The sequence below is a fragment of the Rhinolophus hipposideros genome, assembly GCF_964194185.1.
Source record: "Rhinolophus hipposideros genome assembly, chromosome: 16".
Classification (NCBI taxonomy): Eukaryota; Metazoa; Chordata; class Mammalia; order Chiroptera; family Rhinolophidae; genus Rhinolophus; species Rhinolophus hipposideros.
The window spans coordinates 19,008,100-19,032,032 of NC_138062.1; the positions used below are offsets into that span (position 1 = coordinate 19,008,100).

Genomic DNA, 23,933 nt, shown 5'->3' on the forward strand with positions numbered 1-23,933 from the left:
TTTGTTTGTTTGTTTGTTTGTTTAAGGCCTAGATTCTAGAGAAGTGGAAGAGAAGAGTAATTGTAAACCTAAAAGAGATTCTTTGCAAGATTGGGGAGATGGGTTATATATGGATGTGTTCCATTGGTTTTAGTTTTTGTAAAATAACATCTTGTCTCTGATTATATTACTTATATTCATTGTTAAAAGATTAAAAATAAAGAGTGTAAAATATAAAAATCACATGTAATCCTTCTACTCAGCTATAATAAGTATTAACACTTTATATATAACCCACTAGGTCTTTTCTTATAAATATATAAACACACATGTACTTTTTATTAAACAAAATTGGGATCAAAGTGTGTACACTGTTTGAAGTCAATTTCAGTTTTTTCAAATAGTAAACATAACAAAAAATAAATTTCTAGAAAGAAAAGAAAAAAGATTCTTTTAGGTAGGTTTCTCCTCACCACTTTTATCAATTTCCTTTTCCTGTTCCTTTGCACTTTACCCTTTTATTTCTGTCTAGTCCTGTTGCTGCTGGTTCTGTGTTTCCTGTGTCCTTCAGAATGTGTACCACAGTTTTTGATAAGTAAGTTACTAAAAATGTCCAAATTACACAGCTGGTAAGCATGAAGAAATTATTCCAAGATGAGGGACTGAGAGTTAATATTGTTATAACTGACAGACTCAAAGTTATTAACTAGAACATGTCATGTATGCCCAGTCAGCTGTTGGCCACACTTATCCAAATATGAGGATTTGGCACCTTCTGGAAGGAGACAGATTCTTGCTGAGATGGAAGCTTCAGCTTCAGGTGGGATCTTTTTTCCTCAAGGGAACTCTGCTTCTCCAGGCTTCTATATTACTTGGTTTCTTCCGGGTATCATCTTGGAGTAACATTGGTAAGTTTCTAGCTTCACTGAATACAGTTTGACATATCTAGTCTATAGTGATAGAAATCCAAATAGTGGTTACCTGTGTGTGTGTGTGTGTGTGTGTGCTGTTTTGAGTGGAAAGGAACAAACGTGATGCATCTTCGTAGTCGTTACATGGATGTACACATGTAAAATATATTTGTGGACTTTACTGTTTGATGTTACATTTCAATTTAAAAAAATACTTCTTGACCCCACCCTCTTGCCAGTCTGTCAGTGGTTTAGGCTGGATACCTAGTCAAGATCCAGTAAGTTCCAGAGACTACAGACCATTCCTTGTCTTAGCTATAGGGACCACTAGTCTCTTCATTTCCTGGACTGTTCCCTAGAACAGCTGTACCCAGAGATGCTCCCCAGCCCACAAAAGGAGTTTTGTAGTCCAATATGTTTAGGAAATGCCACTTGATCTAGGCGCCTTTGAAAGATTCACAATGTCCATTGAAATGTTATGGTGTCTAAGTCCTACAGCAAAGAAACATGTGTATCCCAACTTGTCAGAAACTTACTTCACCGTGAAACGCTTAATAAATATCTATTAACACTTCATTAGAATAATCAACTTAGGTTTAGACAGAAACCTGGCATGCCCCCGTCCCCAGGTGAGATGTGCGCCCCCTGCTGGTTTCGTTGTGTATGCGGTCACTCAGGAAGTTTCTAGTTTCACTAAATCGTGCTCACAATCCAGAGTTCATTGTCAACGTGCTCGTAATTAGGTTTTTTCTTCACATTTTGACATAACTGAACAACATAACTTGCCATAATTCAATTGCAAAAGGAAATTTTAAGTGTAGGCTCTCAACATGGAAGTAAGATCAGACATATCAGCACTGGAATACCAGTGTCCAAGTGAAGTGAAGCATCTGATAAAATGAGAACAAAGAATGAGTGTGAGGTCCTTTAGAATTCTAGGGTTTTAGAGATTAAATATGTATGATAATTCAGTTAGTCTGCTCTACTTACTCTCTAATTTGAAGTCCAACTTATTTTTAACAGACTTCTTCAACATCTAATAGATTGATGAACTAAAGCTATAATTCCATCTAAACCCAAGATCAGATGTTTTCATTGAAATTGTTAAGTTTTACTATCTTGGTTCTTGAGGTTATAATTGTTAAAATGGTATCCTAATTGATTTGGGGAGAAGAAATAAAAATAATGTGAAGGACAGGAATATCATAAGATAATTTACACCATAATTTATTTTTCAAAGAGCTTATTTTATGATGTATTTGTTTATAGACTCCTACACAATCTAAAAGGAAAATTTTTAAATGTTTTCTATAAATAACCTTTCACAGTCCTGTCTATTTTCCTGTCTCAAAACAATATCTGTAGCTGGCAGAGATTTCTTTGAAACTACTATTTTTGCTAGAATGGCTAAAGGTTTAAGCATGTAAGCAGTTGCTACCTGACACTGGGTGAGTCAAAAAGAGTGGGGCAGTCCAGTTTTCATTCCCCTCCTTCACTCTTTTATCTCCGTCTTCTTATTACGTCTAGGTTTCTCCAGGCAGCCTTCAACTTCATGAGAAACAGCAGGTAGGTCTGCAAACATCTGCCTAATCTTTCTAGAGCAAGGTGCTGAGGTTTCAAATTTCAACGTTTTAAGGAAAGAAACTCCTAGATTTAAATACTAACAATTACTCGCAAATAATTTTATTCTCAAAGACACATCCCCGTAATATGTCTATCTCATTTTAGAAGACTTTAAATTCAGTTCCTGGAGCAGTATTCCCAGTATTCAGAGATCAATTGCATCAGAATCATGGAACAATATAAATATGTATGCTAATTTCTGGGCTTTTCCTCAAACCTATAGTCTGTGAAGGTAGGACTCAGTCCTCCAAATGTCTGCTGTGCCCCATCGGCGCTAATCCGATCACCTATGGGGATTTTTTTTTTTTAATGCTGATGATGAATCCACTCAGTGGCCAGTTAAGGTGAGACCTGACCTCTGTATTTATAAAGAATTCCGCAGGTTAAGTGAATGAGTACAAGGCTTGAGAACTACTGCTTCAAGAGTTGATTAAAGAAAGGAGGAATGTTGAAAGATCTATTTCTGTTTGCCAATGGATTGTTTGTTAATGTGGAGGACAGGCAAACATATTAACCAGATTTAGAGTAATTATTAATGAAGAATGGAGGAAAACATGAATAGATCGAATTCTAGGACCTGTCAACCTAAAAAAGATCACATTGACATTTCAGTGACCTTAATTCTTAATCCCAGATGCCCTTTAGAATTTTCCAGGAGTGAGCTTTTAAAAAAGACCAATGCAGGGGCCCCATTCCAGACCACTTAAATCAGAATCTACGGGAGTGAGAGAGTGAGGCCTGAGCTACTGCTCATTTTAAAGCTCCTGAGCCTACCATCAATGATCACGGGCAGCCAGCTTGAGAACCACTGCTCTGTGACATATGAGAAGCTGTTTGAGTCACCTGCTATTGTTGACATCACAAGCCATTCAGGTTTGCCTCCAGACCCTTGGAGGCCAGACTTCAGTGGACATGAATTCTTAGCTCTATGCTCTTATATCGTTTCCCACCTCTTAAGCTACCATCATTAGCATTTGCTGTTTTATTTATAAAAGCAGTTGCCACCTGCTTTCCTGACATAATGTGTATCAGTATATTGCTGAGAACAAAGGCCAGAAAGTTATATCACTTACAAATTTGCTGGTTAAAATTTGGAGGGGTAGGTGGTGGTATTTGTGGAATTTTGTGATCTGTTGCTTGGCAACTTTAAGACAGTTAAGCTTCATTATGCGGAGGGCTTGAAAAGTTGTCATTCAGAGCAGGCTGCCTATAGCTATGTCACACTTCTTCTACTTGACTCCACAAATTCTTCTGCCCTTTAGCCCTCTTACTTCTCAAGAGTTTGATCTGATCAGACGCAAGGCTGGAGCATCTTGGCAGAATGAAACAAGATGGTCAGATTCTTGTGTAACAACATACGCGGGCAGTTACCGGAAAAAACAACTGGATGAATCCATATGCAGCCGATTTAATGCAGGACAGAGGTGGCCTGCATGTCGCCAGTAAGATTTCTTTGTAGTTTGCACCTGGATATGTCACTATAAATAGACAAGAATGCTATTAGAAAAAAGAGGGTATTGTAAACCTGAGAGACTTCCCAGAGTTGTACGCTGCGTATTTTCCTGTGTAAATGTCAGTTATCAGCTGAAATTACATCTTCTCTATTTAGTGCTCATAAAATTATGTAAAACAGTATATAATAATGTTCGTTCGTACTCTTGAACAGATAAAAATAGGAGTATTTGACTTAAAATGTAGATATTTTGGGATTCTCTGCTCAGCAATGCCCCTGAGCATTTCACTTTGTTTCTTGTCTAGTTCTACTTTTCCACTTTGAGCTGAAAAATTCCCTCAGAGCAGGAAGTCGTCTAAATCCTCTACTCCCCCCACCCTTGTATTGTCTATTGGTGAGAGCAGTGTTGAGGGCCCAAAAGACATTTCCCGAGTGTTTACTGTAAGCCAAGCCCTATGATAGGCCCACAGGAAAAAAAAAATGAATTTCAGTTTAATATAGTAACTGAAACCATAGAATTAAGTCATCACGAAGCGGGAAGATGTTATGTGTCTGTGGTGGGGGAAGGGGTGTTGTGAGAAAGATCTCAGTAAAGCAGGTTTCCTTTGAGATTGTTTAGAAGATGGGGAAAGGAAAGGTGTGCTGAGTGAAACGAGATGCACAAAGTAAAAACAGCATTGACTCCCAAGCATGATCAGAGAACTGCAGAAAGCGTAAGTGGGGATGTGGAAAAACAGGAGGACTCATTATGAACTATGTCCCTGTGTATATTCATTGTCAAATATCTTGTCTAAACTCTGGAAATCTATTTGGAAATCAATCAGATTATTGGCTCCAAGTTGAGATGTAAGGAATAACTCAAATAATACCCTAATACATGTTAGTTATATTGCCTTCCAGGGCTTTCCAAATGATCAAATCAATGCTTAAAGCTAAAATGTCTCAGAAGTACTTTCCAACTGGATGCCTTGTCTGGTTGATTCCAACAAGCTGCAGTGTCTGCATTTTTAATAGCTGTCAAGTATGTTGATACTGCAATTAATTTTGCAAGTTCCTTTGCTAGTTCTGTGACTGTCAAGGCACCTCTTGGCCAGATAGGGAAATCTTCTGGGGGTCCTGTCTGACTGCTGGGGCCCTGTCTGAAAGTCGTGTTTGAAAGCTGGATCCAAACATATCCACTCATCAGAGGAGAAAAAAAATATTTAATAACTGAAAAAGATGCAGAAATATGACATCTGGTGAAAATGTACTGAACTTTAAACTTGTTTCCTATTTAGAGTATGATCATTATGTGAATCATTCTAACCAGGGCATGACATTGCAAACCACAAAAGAGCACAACTTTGTGAGGTTTATCTGGTTTTTTTTTTGGAACCTCAGAAATGTAAATATATCCTTTGCACAACTACTGCTTAGTTATTGCAGACTAAAAAGCAGCAAAGGTTATGAACGAAGACGAAGGGCAGATTAAGCTCATTTTGAAAGTGGTTATATTCTAAATTCGCTTTTTAAAAAAAAATCTTTTTCTTCGTTAATTTTAGCCCCAAGGACAAATGTCTTAAGTTCTGAGCAAAAGCTGTTTGATTAAAATTTTGTAAGGCTACAAAGAGACATTTTTGCACTGCTACAAAATTAAAATGGTCAGAGGGGGATTATTGAATAAAATATGAAATGGCCGATCACTTAAAAATGCGTCAAGTCAGGAAAATATTAGCGAATACACAACAGTACTTTTTATTCACCTTCTTCATTCACCACATACATTGGAAACCCATATTGTGCAAGACAGAGGAAACTTGGTAGAAGGATTGATTGATCATTTGGTGCTGAATCAGTTTTAACAGCAAATATGTAACATTCATAAACATGCAAAAAGAAAGATACTCCATTGGGAGATTGGAGTTTAGTGTGGTACAGAACCCAGGTTATTATGGAATATCAGTATCAATTCCAGTTGTCTGCCAAGGTTAAAACAAGGGGAAAGTTGCATTTTGGAATTCCTAAGACAAAGGTATGGCACAAGTATAGGTTTTTAAGGCCAGATGTTTTGTTTATTCATTAAATTATTCATTTATGAATCAACTATTTATTAAGGTCCTACTCTGTGGAAGGTCTTTTAGGCTCGATGCTGTGGCTACAGCAGTCATTAAAGCATATATGGCCCTTGTCTTCCTGGAGCTTCCCCAGGGTAACAAACCATATGTAGTTTGAAGGAAACAAACAGGGAACTTTGTTAAAAACAAAGAGGGGTAGCAGTTTCTTATAAAACTAAACACAGTCCAACTATAAGAGCTGCTAGTTACGCTTGTAGGTATTTACCTAATTGATTTGTAAATTTATGTCCACACAAAAACCTGCACGTGAATGTTTATAGCAGCTTTATTCATAATTGCCCCAAACTGGAAGGAACCAAGATATCCTTCAGTAGGTGAATAGCTAAACAGTGATACATCTACGAGTATGCAATGGGATATTATTCAGTGATAAAAAGAAATGAGGTATCAAGCCAAAAAAGACATGGATGAATCTTAGCTCCATATTCCCAAGTGAAAGAAACCAGTCTGAAAACATCACATACTATACGGCGTTTCCCAAAAAATAAGACATAGTCAGACCATCAGCTCTAATTCCTCTTTTGGAGCACAAATTAATATAAGATCTGGTATTTAATAATATTATAGTATATTATACCTGGGCTTATATTAAAATAAGACTGGGTCTTATATTAATTTTTGCTCCAAAAGATGCTTTAGAGCTGATGGTCCGGCTAGGTCTTATTTTCGGGGAAACACGGTAGGATTTCAATTATATGATATTCCGGAAAAGCAAGGGTAAGACAGTAAATAGATTTGTGGTTGTCAGGGTATGGGTGAGGGTTGAGTAGCTGAAGCACAGGGATTTTTTTTTATGTCAGTGAACTTATTCTGTATGATATTGTAATAGTGAATATAAGACATTCTGTTTTTGTGAAAACCCATAGAACTTTATAGAACAAAGAGTAAACCTTAATATATATAAATTTAAGCAATTATTTAGGAGATCAGGGAAATCCCAAGTTGAAATACAAAATATGACAAAGGACTGTTGCATTACAAATGTATGAAATAACCTCACTGAAAGGGGTGTGGGAATAAGGTGCTGGTCTATCTAACTTTGGAAATGAATGGAATTTGTAAGGTTAAAAGGTTAAAGGAACTGTACATAAGTGCTATGCTCTGGTTGATAAAGTTGTTTCCCATGGAGTGTGGGCGGGTAACAATTCTGAAACTACTATGAACAATTAAGTGAATGGATGGTGGATGGTGGGAGTCAGATTTCTTGCTGTTGGAGTGGGAGGTTAAACGTAAACAAGGGGAGGAGACTAGAATAATCCATGGTAATGGATGAGAATTTGATAAATTAGTATGAATTCATATTTAGCTTAATATTGATAAAGGTAGTTACATATATAAAGATTTATAGGATTGTATAAATGCACAGGTCCATATACACATACGTTTCTTTGTTTTCTGGAAGACAGTCTCTATGTGCAGTCCTTATGATTCAGTATGGATGGACCATCAGCTGAGGGACTAGAAGCAATACCTCCTAACAACAACCACCACAACTAGTACCCAGATTTTGGTTTCTAATACCATTCTCCAATAAAGGAACTAAGGTTTCTTGGAGAAATGGCAGTTCTTAAATGGGACAGGAGGTACACAAGATGAGCTTGGGGCATCTTGTAGTTCCAGAGAGTATGAAAATAGCAACAAAACAAAACAATGATGGAGCCGACTGAAAGAGCTTCCAATTGCCAAATCTGGAAAAATTTGATCAACAAAATAAAGTACGACTGGATTATAGACCAAAGTATAAAATAAATATCCATGTGTACATACTATCAAAAATAAAGTGAATAAATATTAATAAATATATTACTGAGGTAGAAGGGACCCATCTCCCATGTGGAATAATTGCAAATATTTTCTGTAGTTAGTTTATACTGAAGGAGGTGGAGCATAACTCACTGCTCCTTAAGTGTGAGCTGTGTGTGTATGACTCTTCCAGTGAATACAGAAAGGAAGAAGAGAGTAACTTTATAGTGGGGAAACCTGACAAACACTACTTTAAACAAGCTGATCAGGGATAATATCAACAATGATAAACCATACTGATAGTCTCTATCCTTCATATGATGTATGAGGCTAGTACTTCATCTCTGGGGTCTTACTCCCCAACATACATTACCCTCATGTTATCATGAGAAAAACATCAGCTCCCAATCCAATTCAGGGGCATTCTACAAAATTCCTGATCAGTAATCCTCAACATTGTCAAGGTCATCAAAGCAAGGGACGTCTGAGAAACTCACAAGTGTGAGGCGCCTAAGGAAACACGATGAGTGAATGTCAGTGGGATCCTGGAATAGAAAAAGGACATTTAGGGAAAAACAGGAAATCTGAATAAAGTATGCCCTCTAGTTAATGTGTCAACAATCTGAGGAGTGTGTTTTCAGGGAAAAAGGCAGAACTTTGGTAATAACCGAAGGGTTTGTGGCTTTGAAACTTGATCACTCTCATTCCCTTGATAATTCCTGAGAGCAATGGTTCCTATTCTTGTTTGATCATGAGAATGATACATTTTGTTAAAAATGATGATTCTCCAGCCATTCCCCTAAGAAATTCTGATTATGAGGCACGAGTGGACCTATATGTTTAACAAATTCTCCACATGACTTTTATGATGAGAAAACAACGGGAAACGCCATTTTGTAGGGGTGGTGGTGAAAACTGTTCTAGCAACAGGGCCGCCTGATACCAAACTTCAGCTGAATGTTTTCAATTCCAGGCAGATTAATTCTAGATGAATTAAAGAACTAAGTGTGAAAGGCAAAACAATAAAATCATTAGATGACAATATAGAGAATATCTTGATGACTTCAGCTTGGCAAAGACTTCTTAAACAGAACACGAAAAGTTCTATCCACAAATAAAAATGACATAAATTGGACTTCCTTAATATTAAGTAGTTCTGCTTAATGAAATATACCACTAAATGTATGAAAACGAGCCACAGAGAGCAAGAAGATTGTTTTCAACTCAGTGACTGACAAAGGGCACATAACTATGATAGGTATAAAAAAAACTCTTATTAATATGAAAAAGACAACACACTAGAAAAATGGGAAAGAGACTTTAAAAAATGAAATTCATAAACCAAGATATCCAAGTGACCAATAAACTTATCAAAAGGCACCTAACCACACTAGTAATCTGGCAATGCTAATTAAAAGCCCAGTGAGTTTCCTCATGTAATCCTCCAGAAAGGGTCAAGTGAAAAAGACCATCAATACGAAGTGTTGGTGAGGATGTAGAACAGTGAGATCTCTCAAAACAGCTGGTGGGGAATGTACATGGATATAACTCTTTAGAAAAGCACTTTGGTCTCATCTTCTAAAGTTGATGCTGTGGATACTCTAAGACTTAGCAGTTCTACTTCTAAGTATATATCCAGCTGACAGGCATTTTCACTTGTGCACCAAGAGACATGTACAAGTATGTTCATAGCAGCCTTTTTCATAATAGCCAAAAAACTGAAAACAAGCCAAATGTAGAATAACTACTCTCCATCCACAGCAGAATGGAGAGGCCATGGGCTGTATGTACAATGTCAGTAAATATGAACAAAGTATGGCAATACCCGGGAATGGCATAAACCTAATGCTGAGCATTTTGAGCCAGATGAAATACATATTATATACTTCCACATATAAAATTAAAAAAAAAAACCCAGCCCAAACCAAACTGTAGTGTTTGGATTGTCTGCTTAGGTGATACAAATTGAAGAGAAGCTAAGAAGGGAACCCCACAGAAGTCAGGAAACTGCTCTACTGACCACCTGTATGAGACCACCTGCCCCAAATCTATTGAAAGGTAATTGCTGGGCTTGGACGCAGAAATCTGCATTTTTAAATCAATGTCCTCAGGAGATTCCGTTGCTGCTCTAGTATGTTAGGAAAACAAAGATGCAAGGTGGGCCCCCCGCGCCTGTCCAGGGATGAGTAGGAATAATTTCTTGGCTGAAGACATCGGATGCCCCAGGCCGACATCAACTCCCCGGTACCCACCTCTCGCACACAGTTCCTGGTCCCTGGAGCCTGGAGACCCTCCTTCCCCTAATCAGAGGCCCTAAAACAATAGCCACGATGTGATGCACTCTAGAAATGGATGACTGTCCATTCCATACAAAACAGTGTATGCTTCCCAATGAGCCCCGGCTTGTCTAAGGAGAGTGTCATATCTGGCGTCAGGGAAACTGAGGTATAGATGTGTTTCAAGGCCTACACACGGCATCGATGGGTCCCCAACTTACTCCACTGCAATGAAGTTCTCAGTTTCGCTGGGAAAGCAACATAATTATGGAATGGAATATTTCCTATTCCATTCACAGCATTTATTTTGAAAACAGCTCCTTAGAGAAAGACTCGTAAATCCTATTATAACATTATCAACTTAATGGTTGAGCTTTTCATGTATAAAAGTTGAACATGTTTACCCTTTTATGAAATTGGGGAACAAATAAATCACTAAAAACAACAAGAAAGTCCAACTTGGGTTGATTTAATGGGAGTGCAGGGTTATGGTCAGGAGTGTGGAAAAAGGGGGGAGAGAGGAAGCAAACGTTTAAGAAATCAAATGGGAAGATGGGTGAAAATCCCTCTAAATCCTTAGGCTGTGACTTATAAACCTATTAACGTGTCATTGTTTCTTCTGCTTGCTTCCTTTAGGATGTCATCGCCAAACTGCACTGCTGGCAGCCCTATGCTCTGCAGGGCTGATCCCCAAGACGCTACAGCTGTTAAAGGTAAGAGCAGCAAGCTCAGTGCTGGGCAGAACCCTTAGCCAAGGTTGCTGTGTTTATAACTTTTAGGTTCTTGATGGTGGCCCTTGTGGTTTCCACGTGTCTACCAGAGGCATGGGGCCGTTAGCAGGAAACTGAACATCTTCCATTCTGGATCTGTCACTCTGAAAAATATGACAGTTATTACAAGGCAAAAATTTTCCTCCTCCAATTAGTCTCAGAATGGAACTTCTGCCAGAGCTTGGAGCTCTAGGTAACGTCATCTAGAGCTTTACGTGGTACAGCAAAGAACTAGGAAGAGCAAGCAAAGCTATAAACCACCAACTAGTAAACTACAGTCGCTAATCTATAACTACTCCACCCTGTTTTAGTTAAAGTAGGATAACACTAGCTGCTATAATGAATAAACCTCCAAATTCCAGTTGCTGAACATAGTAAAAGACTTTTTTCCCTTCCTACAAAGGACAAGGTTGGGTGTTTTTCAGACAGACCTTCCACATGGTGATTTAAAGGCACAGACTTCCTTCATCTTGGGCCCCAGAATCCCTTGTCTCTATCTGGCAGGTGGGGGTAAAGAGTAGAGAAGGCACACCTGCTTTTTGACCACTTCCACCTGGAGATGACACGCACCTCTTATGCTCACATTCCAATGGGAGAATTAGTCACAAGCGTCCACCTAGATGTCAGCTCAGAAATGGATTCCTTGGCTGGGCAGCCACGTCCTAGTAACAGCTACACACACTGGAAAGGAAAAGCTGGCCATCCAGCCACATACTCTGATTTTGAGGAAGAAACACAACAGGCTTTTCCCATATAATTTCCATTTCTCAGGGCTGAATCTTTGAAGGTTTAACAAGACGAATGTAATCACAAATTAGGATTCTTTTTTAGCACTTTATGAAATTTTCTGGTAATATTTTCTGCTGTAGTACATTTAAAGGTTTCATACATATGTGTGTGTTGGGACAGGCGTGGGCGGTGAAAAGAGCTATGCTGCAGCCCCATGGGGTTTTCTGAAATAATGGAGACACAGGTTTTTAACAGCTGCCTTGGATGATTGCTATTCTGTTGGCTTTCCTAATAAAATTTGACTTTATGGGAATAGTCCATTTGAGATGAGTTTTATGTGTCCTCCTATGGTTTGTTGAGGCCAGAGGACAGGACAGTTAACCATTTGTGCAACTGCTAAAATCAAGAAAGACTTTCTTTCTCCCATTTGCAGTAATGAACATAAAATGGAAACACAGTACATATAGCTGGGGAACAAGTCGGAGCTAGGGTACAGGAAATTAAACAGCCTGATCACATCATTCTTAGTAAGCTGAGGTGACAGGGCAACTGATGTGAGTTGCACGAAGTACGATCCTATTCCATTCATGTGCTATTTGTGCCCGTCAGGATTCTGATTAACCTGCTAATCACCTATGAGAGAACCTGGCCTGTGAGAGCTGATAGCTGAGCAGGCCCCCAGCCGATGGGTGGGAGTATTTGAAGGGAGTTAACATGAGCAGCAAAAGCAATCACTTACTGCTATGATAGATACGACTTTGTTTTCCTGTCTCCTCTCCTGTTTTTATGGTGAAGTATTGATAGCAGGAAAGGTAGAAATGACGTAAGTGTATATATTCATAATGATGACTTCTTAATAGATTTTGCCCATGTTTCTTTTTCATTCTCCTCAAATGGTCATGTTAATTTAACTGATAGCTATTCTCTTCGTTAAGGCATGACAGTACATCAAGGCAGAATTATGTAATTTGGCCAAATGATAACTTCTCCTTGGGCTTTCTTTCGATTTCCATGTTTAATGTTTGGATTATCAACTTTAATTGTTCTAGAAACCCCTAATGAAGGGAGTTAAAATAGGAAGCCAATGGTTAAATCATCAGTACAAACCAGCTGTATGAATTTACTCACCACTGGTAGACACCGGTCTGTTGATTGTCTCTTCGTAGAAATGTATCCATTTATATAGATATGCACATCAGGTGAGCTGGGCTTAAGTGTGATTTCACTGTCATCATAGGAAAAAAGTTCTCAAATTCTCACATCTGCCTTTCAAAGAGTTCGGTCTTATTTGTTCTGCTTGTAGGAAGGTGGTTTTCCTTTTGTATTGCTATTAATTTTCTTTCTAAGTCTTTGATTTGGTTGTGGCTTTTTCCTGTTATGGCCCCATCACATGCTCACCTTTCCTATTCAAACAAGAATGAAGCGATCGCTAATAAAAATAGAAATCACGCGTCATAAAATTCAGTACTACCAGCAGGAGCTGTTAAACAATTGAACTTTTCCCCCATTGACGCTCTGCTGAAACAGATTCTAGCAAGTTTCGTTTGCTTCAAATCTTCTCTCCAGCAGAGACAATTCATGAAGAGGTGGTGGAGTGCAGACTGTGGCAGGGCTGGGGCAGCCCTCGCGGGCGAGCCCCACCCCTTCTCTTGTTCTTAGCACTGTGCCTGCGTCCCACACCTGCGTCCTTCTGAGATGAGCCCAAGTTCCCCTTGCAAAGGGTACACTGGCCTCTTTTACTCTTGCTGTTTCAGGAGACGTAATCTGTACTAGGGAAGAGGTGTTACATAGTATGACCACGTCGGAGCCCAGATGTGACCATATGTGTAAGATCTCCTTGGGATAGTCCCTAAGGACAGATAACAAATTCTAAGTGTCTGAAGTAGCGACCGGAACCGTTCTGATGTTATACAGCCTTTTACAAGAATGACAGTGTCTAAGAGAATATTGACATGAACCAAGTAATATTCTAAGCAACATGAATAGGGTTTGTCCTGTTACTTCAAGAGTGTCTGTGCCCATTTGTAAAATCCGTTTTCTTCTACTTCTTTACTCCCACTTTTAGTTCTCTGTGAAGCCTTCTTCAAACGTCGAAAATTTCTAAAAGCAGTAAGAACTCACCAGACCACCCCATAAGTCATGTCTAGACACAGGGAGGTCTTAAAGCATAAACAGGAGGATGTCACTTCTGTTTCCTGTCACACTGGCTATCAAATTCTAATTTTTTACCAAGGCTTTTTAGGTCTTGCATGGATGTGACCCTGTTTATCTTTCTAATCCCATTTCATGCCTTTCCTTCCTTTTGTTCACTCTGTTCCAGTTACAGTGGCTTCCTTTAATAATTTGAAAACGGTGAGCCGTTTCCTACCTCAGGACATTTGTACATACATTGTCTTGGCTGGAATGCAATTATTCTGGCTCTGCTGATCTGTAAACTTCAGTCTGAACTTAAGTGTCACCTCTAAAGAGAGTTTTTCCTGGCCACCATATTTAAAGTAAGTTCTTCCCAGTCTTTCCATCTTAATTTCTATCTTGGTGTCTAGTTTGCTTTGTATATATTATTGTATTTGTTTACTTGTTTATTGTTTCTTTCTCTTTCTAGAGTGTAAGCTTCATGAGAACAGGAGCGTCTCTGTCTTGTTTGTCTCTGTATCTCCAGCATCTGGGACAGAGCTCAACACAAACCAGATGCCCTATGATTATGTGTTTAGCAATTATGGACCTTCCATTCTTCACTTTTTCTTCTTCACAACATACTTCCTTATGGAGGCAGTTTCTTATGTATCATGTGTCTTCTAAAAGGGAATTTATAAAGTACTTTTTAAAATTAGAATGTAGTTTCCATAGAAGCAACCTTTCAAAAACTCTCTTTAGAATCCTATGTAGCCACAGTTCTATGTACCACATAGAATTGTAATACTTTAAAAAATGAATGGATCAATAGCATGTGACATTGTCGCATAGGTACACGATTTTAGTTATACACCCTCTCCACCCCCCACCCATGTTCTGGAACGGGCTGAAGGAGATACAGCCAGCTGACCTCCAAATCTGGAACATACACATGCAGTAGTAGAAACAAGTGATGGCCACTCACTTGTGGTGAGAGGCAGGGAGGAAAGAGAACCCGAGAACACCTGGTGCCTCTGGGGCCCAAGCAAGGTAGTACCTTCCATTTCTTAGTAATGTGGGGCTTGTGGCTTCCCAGCTTTGTTAACTTTGCTTTCATAATGTCTCAGGGGTTGTGCCCTCTGGTGCTGTTTTGGGATCGTTTCCAAAACTTACTGCTCCTGGAGGCTGGGACCCTGGAATGAAGGTGGAAGCAGAAGGGTTAGGGCATGTCTGAATAGAAAGGGCTTTCCACACAGATTTCCAGTCTGCCTGAGAAAAGGGGACAGCAGGCTGGTCCTGGCTTGGAATCCTAAAGGGGAATATGGCGCCAAACCAGGCCACCTGCCCCTGACTTCCCTGGGAGAGACACACAGCTCCCTAGTCAAGGCTCCTTCACAGGCAGGCTAGCTTTGCCCAGGCAGAGGCATCAGGGGACTGTCCCCTCGCTAAGGCATCCTTTGTTCTGAAGTCCAGAAGTGGGGCCACCCGGAAAGACTGTTGCCTCCCCTGCAGCTACTGGGAGAAACACTAAAAGTGCGAATGAAAACCTCCCTGCACCCCTGCCCTTGCGCACTCCCCTCCCCCCTAGAAACTGGTTCTTGTCCAGCTCATCCTGTGTGGGGCCCCACACCGTCCTGTGCCTGTCCTCTGGATCGTTTCTACCCTGAAGTTCGTCCCTCACTTCCCACTCCCATCACATGCCCTGGGAATGTCCTTCTTGCCTTTTCTCTGTCGTCTTCCCCACACACGTTGCTTGATGGGCGACAGATTTTTCCACTTGCACCTGGTATAGCCCTTTCAGTCTGTTCTGGTGAGAGGAGCCGAGGACTCCTCAGGCTTTGGCCCACGTGTCTTCACTGTCTTCTCCTAGAGCCACACTGGTTTGCCTTCCACAGCTCACAAAGGAAAGCTGCCCCTGTGGGAAGGTTGGGGCCTGGGAGGGCCTGACGGCAGGCTGCCCTTCACCTCATCCCCGCCCTCACCCTGCTCCCGCCTGCTCTCACTGGGTACCTTGACAGCACTGCAGCCCAGGGTCTGCGACAGAGGGAATGAGGTGACTTAGAACAAGCCGCCCTCGCCATGGGCTTCCCACCTTCGCTCCTGGTGTGGGCTGTCACAGCACCAGGACCTGTGAATGCTGGCGTTAGTTTGTTTTCTGACCAATTGGTATGCCTTGCTGTGGGAAGTGCATACATTTCCTGTAAACTACAGAAAGAAAAAGTTGTCACTGGCCACCAGTAACTCTAGAAAGCCTGATAAGCAATTTGCCTGGGACTGAGGTCATCACCACACTGACAATGATACATATGCTGGCTGAGTGTCCCCACACCCCAGAGAATTTCCAGGATGGGCCCCCAGACTCAGGAATACCAGTGTCCCTTTCAGGTGTTGAGAATTTTGTTTTGCTCTCTCTCTTTTAAATTCGGAAACAGTCTAATAAATGGTTAAATGTGTTTGCCAGAAAATATTCAAGTCTAAGGCAACAGTTTCCAAATTCCCTGCAGAGACTGGACACCAGGGAACACTGGCAACCAAGCCTGTTATTAAGAAGGTCACAAATGCCATCTGTTACCGGGTGCACTTCACTAGTCAAGCATAACATCAACTAGAAGGTGGCTGCCATTGCTTTTGCCTGTGAACTTGAAAGGTAGCCCTATAGAGGGTACACCAGTGACTTTCGTGGGCTGTGTGAGCAATCCGTGTGTCTGCCTACAGGATGGGCTGGAGTCATGTGGGGAGAAGATAAGAAGACAAAGCATTGATTTCAGGTCTGTCCTTGGTCATGGCTCAGATGTGATTCGGCCTGCTGCCTGCTGGGTTTCCTAATCTTTTTCCGCCTAATTGATTTAGCCAACTATAAAATATGATAATAGCATTCCTTCTTTACCAATAATTGTGAAATTAAGGCAGATAAATGAATGCCTTATGCTTTTATTTACAATTTAACAATTTTTTTCATCCACAGAAAAGTTGAAGGAATAGTTCAATCAGTATTCACCTACCCTCACCTAGATGCATCAGTTTGAACATTTCGCCACGTTTGGTAACACGTGGCTTTATCTCAGTCTCTCTCTGCTGATACTTATATGTACTTCCTGCCCAACTATTGAGAGTGACATAGAGACACCATTACAGTATGTCCTTAAATGCTTCAGCATGTGCCTCCTAAGCGTAAGAATGTTCTCTTACAGAACCATAGTACTATTATCACACTTAAGAAACTCAACGTTGATAGAATACTTTTTATTACACCTAATATACAGTTCATGAAATGCCTCATTCTTAAAAATCTGCCAGGAAAAGATTTTCTCTGTCATCTATCCCAGTGGTTAACAGCTCTCTCTTTAAGACACCTCACGTTTTTGAGGCAGTTTGAAAAATCTGATGAAAGCTTTGGACCCCACATTCAGAAAAATAGCTACAAAGATACTTCCGCAAGCCATCCATGCACGCATCGTGGGTCCCTCCAGGTGTCCACGAACTCTAGGTTAAAGCGTTGTTAACCTTCGATCTAAATTCTCCTCGTCTATGTACCTACAATTTAAGTCCACAGTACTCAAAAAGGTTAAGAATGGCTTGATTGACTTTGCTTTCCAACATTATATTTTGTGTTCATGAGGCTTCATTTCAAGAAACTCAAAGTTTCAAGGAACTCAGAGATGAGTAGGTAGGAGATCATATTATCCCCCATCTATGGAAAGGAAACCGAATCACGAATACAGCTAAGACTTGTGCTATGACAGACACCAACAGGACTAAGTGATTAGAAGACCTAGATGAGCACTCCCAAACTTGAGATTCTCCAATTCTCAAAGAACCTCTGCTCACCAACCCACATTGGCTTTCTTGACAATTGATGTTAAAAACCAAATCCCCGTAGCTTTCCATCAGGGTAGGCACAACATGTAAGGGCCTAGTACATAAAGTTAGAATTTGTTGGCATTCACTAACATGGTTATTTCCATCAACAAAATCGCCCAATTTGGTTCCTGTTCTAGGACTACGAAGCGGAAGCAGGCAGGTGGATACACACAAGCAAACTAGGTTCACATTAAATGTCCTTTATCAAAAGGCCAGCTGAAACTGCCAAGGTTAGGTGGGCTCGATTTTGTCAACTGTGAACTCATAAGGAAAAGAATCTTTAGCTAACCATCCTTCCACATATGTAAGGTTGCTGGTGTTCTATAAGCAGACTAACGAAAAGATTTCTAGCTGTTAGAAAAATGACCAAATTTGCTGAGAAAACAGGCATAAATGTGTAAATCCCTCATGCAGTTGTCTAGCAAAAATTCTAATGTCTGTTTTTCCCCCATAATCTACTGAATGGCTCAATATTACTTTGTAAAATTTTAATATAATACATCATTTACTGATTAATGATTATCTCATATAATTCTTAAAAGGAAGGGTGACAAAAAACTAGCCTTAGGCAGGCCTATGGGATTTATAAAATCCTTATAGAGCTTCTAGGATTCACAGCCAGTGGAATAATCAGAGCTAATTATGCACAATAAACTTCTTACCCATCTGCTTTTACTGTTGCTGTGAAAAAGTGGGTCTTTCTTGAATTTAGCTAGATAATTGTTGAACTCTTTATTTGACTTTTGCTTAAGATATCTTGTTTTTAAAAGTATCAGCATAAAATAACATAAATGACAATGTGTTTTTGCCAAAGGCTATTCCTTTCCCTTGACTCATCCCCAAAGACCAGACCCCATCATATTACACCAACAAGACCCCAGTTTTCTTTACTGATCAATTTTTATTTACTTTTAATCAAATTAATTTGTTTTCTTTTTTCTTTTCTTTTTTAAATCAAAACTACCAGAGAACTCAACATGATTTGTCATTAGGGAAATGCAAATTAAAATCACAATGACATACCACTTTGCATCTGTAAGAATAGCTGTAATCAGAAAGTCAGACAATAACAAATATTGGGTGAGGATATGGAGAAACTGGACCTTCATTCATTGGTAGTGGGAGTGTAAAATAGTAAAGCCACTTTGGAAAACACATTGACAGTTTCTTTAGAAGTGAAACATGCATTTACCATCGGGTCCAACAATTCCACACCTAGGTAGTTCTCCAAGAGAAATAAAGCCAATGTCTACTCAAAGACTTATACGTGAATGTTCACTGCAGCATTATCCGTAATAGCCCCAATTGGAAATAACCCTTATGTCTATCACGTGGTAAATGAATAACAAAATATGGTATATTCATATCACAGAATACCACTTATCAATGAAAAGCAACAAAATATTAAAACAGCAGCCAGGTGGATGAACCTCAAAAACATTATAAGTAAAAGAAGCCAGTCATAAAAGACCACATAATGCATGATTCCATTTATGTGGAATGTCCAATAAAGGTAAATCTATAGCGAAAGAAAGTGGGTTAGTGGTTTTCCGGGGCTGGATGTAGGAAAGGAGATTAGCCATAAATAGGCATAAGGGATCTTATCAGAATAATGAAAATGCTCTAATACTAGACTTCAGTGTTATAGTGATGGTTGCATAACTTGATACATTTACTCAAAATTATTCAATTGTACACTTTAAAGTGGTTCATGTTTATGATATCTAAGTTATACCTCAAGAAACTTGTTTGAAAAATATACCTTCTTCAGACTTTGAGAAGAGTTTATAGCCTCAGAATGTCAGCATGATTTGGTTCCCTCTGACTCTTAAGAGTTTAAGCTGTGTATCATAGAAGAATGTCCCAGGCAGAAAAATGTTTACCCCGTGTGGGGACAAAGCCCCAAAAAGCAGTTTCCAGGCTCTCGGCCTCACATAGAAAGGTGCTGGCTCGGGTAGTAAATGGCCATTAACTGTGATCAGATGGCCATCAGCTGTGGCTAGTTGGCCGTCAGCTGTAACCCGTAAGCCATTGGCCACTAATATAACTGCTGTGGCTACGCTAGCAGAAAGAATTGGGGGCTAGCAAGAGCGGATTGCAGAGAGGCGGATGCCGCAGGTGAGAATATATTGGTTTGACTCCCCTACTTATGGCTCCGTGGGTGTTCCTGTTTGGCCTTACCGTGTCCTGCGTTCTTATGTGGGGAGTGGGAGCGGAGACGCTGCACGACACATAGTGCAGCGAGCAGGATTCCCTGTGCGACACCCCGATTTCTGGTTTCCAGTTCTGCATGTAAAGAGCTTGGAAGTCATAACTCCATTCCTAACAACAGGTAAAAAGCTGAACAGGCTGAAAAAATTAACAACTGTTTTTAGATCTTTAAGAGAGGGGCGGACACAGGGCAAACCACTGCCCCCAAAACCGGGGAGAGAGACAGACATGCAAATACAGGGAATCGCAACTTCCTGAGCAGACTCCCCGGCGGGAACCCCCTCAGAACCAGTGCCAGGGTCTCAGTGTCTGAACTGTGACTGACAAACTGCTGCAGACTCAATGTGGACAAGTCTGGGAGTTAACTCCAGGGAGGCCCAAGCATAGGGCGTCCCTACAGCATTGTAAGATTTCCCTCCAGGAACTCGACCAGGATCCCAGAGTGAAATACTGGAAAAATACCCTGTATGCTTCTGGCAAAGGGAGGGAAAAAGGAAAGATTTTGAAATATTCCAGAGCACTATGTTCTTAACAAGGAGAAACTAGTTAACTAGAAATTAGTCTGCCGGGGTATTATAGCCTAACTGACCCTGGAAAAAGGAAACACCCACCTCCAGCCCACTCTAGCCATCCTGTTCTACCAAAGGGAAGCAGAAAAGAAAAAACAACAACTGAAAACACTGGTGAAGTTCACCATTTAGAGGCATAAGCTCACGAAAGACTGAGACCCAATCACAGGCTTACTTCAGGAAACCCTCACAGTGAAAGCTAAAGGACATGTGAAATAAATTATTCTGATTACTTTTATTATAGACTCATAATTTCAGTGTCTCCTTAGCTGTTATCAGTACTGTTTGCTTTTTAAAACAAAATTGAAATGTGTACCATAAAAAAATTTTACCCACCCCCCCCACCAAAAACGCCAGAGGGTTTGCTAGGAATTAACTTTTCATCACAGTTTCGTCTTACCACTGATGCTTACTTTTCTGTTGGTGAGATTCTAAAAGAAAACAAGTGATGTGTGTACAATTTGTGGGTATCGCCTAACTGGGAGTGTAGGAAATTTTAAGGTAACACTGGTTTTCACTGTTTGTTTGCATGCAGGATTACTCCCTCATATAACCCGTTCCTTCAGCAAGTCCCTGGATGTCAAGCACAAAGTGGTAAGGCCAGCATGTCTCAATGATCATGTCCCCGTGGAGAGCTTAGATGATGGCACACCATTGCTCCTAGGGGAAAATGTCGTGTCAGGTTCCTGTAAGCCTCTGTTCACCACATTTTCACCAACTGATCAATCCATAAATTTGTTTTATGTGCATTTCTGTTTAAAGACACTTTATTTGCTGTATGTCGTTGATTCATTAACATTGAACTCACGGCTAACAGCACTAGAACTCATACCTACATGAAGTTCATCCGACACATATATGTTCTCCATAAGGCTCATCACAGTCTTCTTGTGGGTGCCATTTTAAGCAATAAAGTTCCTGACAAAAAGTTTAAAAATGCAGAAAATGGGACACCACATAGGCCACAAAAAAAGACACCTATTTACAGTGTGAGAGCTGAAACAAGAAGCAAAGTACCCTCTTCTGAGAACGTGCCTGTTCACCACTCTGTGCATGCCCTTGAATGATCTCAAAAGTGCGAGTATTGACTTTGGGGTTACAAATACATTTTAGTGATTATGCAAATTCACACATACGGACTCCATGACTAATGAGGATCGATGCTATTCATTTCCTTTGCCTATTTTTCTATTAGGGTTTTTAGTTTATTGATTTATATAAGCTATTTGCATATTAGGGTAGTATTCTTTTACCTATCGTGTTTTATAAATATTTCCCCCAGTTTTATCTTTCCATTTTACTGTTAGTATCTGTTACTATAGTGGCTTTTGGCAGCAGTAGCAAAATGCCTTTTGAATCGGGTGGACAACGCTGGAAAAGGAATTTTGTTAAATGTTTGTTGCTGTGAAAGTGATTGGTATGTATCTTTATCTCTCTTTTTCACAGGCACACCAAATTCTCTTCCATGATTTTTCTCCAGCACCTCCAAATTATGAAAAATCAAGTAAGTCCTATCCTATGCTACTACTTTCCATTCATGTTCTGCCTTTATTTTAATTAAGATCTTCACGTGATATATTCATTCGTTCCAGAGTCTGAGGCTATTTGAGGCCTTTGGCATTTCTGCCTCCTTGTTACTTCATTGTAACAGTAAGGATGATAGGATGCAGAAATAAAAGGGGGGAGAAATCCCACAGAGACATTTGTCAGCAGCAGCGCTGAAAAAAGAGCAAACGTGTGAGACGGTTGTGGTGGTCACAGAGGTTTGGGGTGGGGGGTAGTGTGTAAGTGAGGGTTTGGAACTATTGATTAAAAAATGGTTTAGGAATAGCAGTAAATTTCATTTGTTCATACCACTGTAGACTCTGTTTATCACAAGCCCTGACCCATTGGCTGGCTGTCTGTTCATGCTAGATGCAAAGATTAAAAAGCCAGCCTTTGAGAATCTGATGAACTACAGTCGACGAAGGACAGACTTTCTGAGGCGTGTAAGCATCTTTGTACTTGTCTCCCGGAAGTGGACCCCTGGGGTAGCATCAGTAAGTGAGCACAGTGTGGCAGTGATGGCGGTGGCGCCATGTGTGTGTTTAGAGTTGGTCACGTATGTATGTTTAGAGTCGGTGGCCTGTGTGTGTTTAGAGTCGGTGGCCTGGGTGTGTTTAGAGTTTGTGGCGTGTGTGTGTTTAGAGTTGGTGTGAAAGTAATCCCTTAATTTATAATTAAGCGACAAACAGAAAAGTACTGTCCTGATAAGCAGTCTCCCTTGAAGCCGTGAACGTTTCTTGTCTAGGGCTCTCCAGTTGTTTTGGAAACAAGCCTCGAAGGGGATTGGAATTTCTCTTGTACTGTCCAAATTTTCATGAGTGATATCAGTGACTTGCTGGATTCTGCCTCTTGCAAAAAAGGCATTATGTGCTCAGACCGTCGTCCCTTCTGGGAACCCACTCCGGGTACCTAGTGTCCTGGGCCCACTCTCCTCGTGTGGCTGTCCCTGCACCCGCGGACATGGTCCTCCAGAGCAGGGGTTCTGTCTTGCCTGACCAGACTTTCTCAAAATCCTGTAATTTTTTAAATTAAATTTATTGGGGGTGACATTGGTTAGTAAAATTATATGTGTCAAGTATACAGTTCTATAATACATCGTTTATAAATTGCATTGTGTGTTCACCACCCAGAGTCAGTTCTTCCATCACCAGTCTGTCCTTTTGATCCCTTTTACCTTCATCTACCACCCACCCCCCTTACCCTCTGGTAACCACTAAATTGTTGTGTGTCTATGAATTTTTATTTGTTTGTTTTCTTGTTCCTTATTTGCTTTGAGTTTTATATCCCATATATGAGTGAAGTTATATGGTTCTTGACTTTTTCTGTCTGACTTATTTTGCTTAGCATGATAATCTCCAGATCTATCCATGTTGTCGCAAATGGCAGTATTTCATCTTTTCTTATGGCCAAGTAGTATTCCATTGTGGATATGTACCACATCTTCTTTATCCAATCATCTATTGAAGGACACTTTGGTTGTTTCTGTGTCCTGGCCACTGTGAATAATGTTGCAATGAATATCGGGATGTATATATCTTTACGGATAAATGTTTACAGATTTTGGGGGCCAGATACCCAGAAGAGGGATTGCTGGGTCATCAGGTAATTCTAGTCTTAATTTTTTGAGGAACTGCCATACTGTTTTCCATAGTGGCTATACTAATTTACATTCCCTCCAGCAGTGTATGAGAATTCCTTTTTTTCCAACACTTGTTATTATTTGCCTTGTTGATGATAGCTATTCTAACAACTGTGAGATGATATCTCATTGTAAAACCCTGTAATTTTTAACAGGATGTTAAAATGGGATTCTTTCTATGTCTTAGAGTTCTGGCAGAGACTCCTAGAGAATGAGTTGCAAGAATAAAAACTGGTTTCTGCAAGTACCATATTGACTTCACCTCATTCATACAACTGTTACAACTATTTTTGCTATCCTATAGGGCTTTGGTTTATTAAGATTTCTCTAAATTGACTTAAAAAAAAAAAACAACCAACAACTCAGCCTTACCCTAAGTAGTTATATTTGCAATACCA

At 40.1% G+C, this 23,933-nt stretch overlaps 1 protein-coding gene across 2 annotated transcripts; it reads left to right on the forward strand.

Moving 5' to 3' along the window:
- Positions 1 to 823: 823 nt before the first annotated feature.
- On the forward strand, positions 824 to 23,781 carry LOC308508916 (uncharacterized protein C4orf51; the record flags this gene model as incomplete). 2 transcript variants are annotated; one of them, XM_081076412.1, is made up of 7 exons in its annotated part: positions 824 to 887; positions 2,418 to 2,456; positions 3,776 to 3,955; positions 10,736 to 10,812; positions 20,887 to 20,945; positions 21,798 to 21,855; positions 22,266 to 23,781. In XM_081076412.1, the coding sequence occupies 6 exons, from the start codon at positions 2,443 to 2,445 to the stop codon at positions 22,547 to 22,549; spliced, it is 672 nt and encodes a 223-aa protein (XP_080932538.1). In that variant the 3' UTR covers positions 22,550 to 23,781. The 2 variants fall into 2 exon arrangements, with proteins under 2 accessions (XP_080932538.1, XP_080932537.1); XM_081076411.1 differs by lacking the exons at positions 824 to 887; positions 2,418 to 2,456 and having other exon boundaries at positions 3,729 to 3,955.
- Between the last annotated feature and the right edge of the window lie 152 nt (positions 23,782 to 23,933).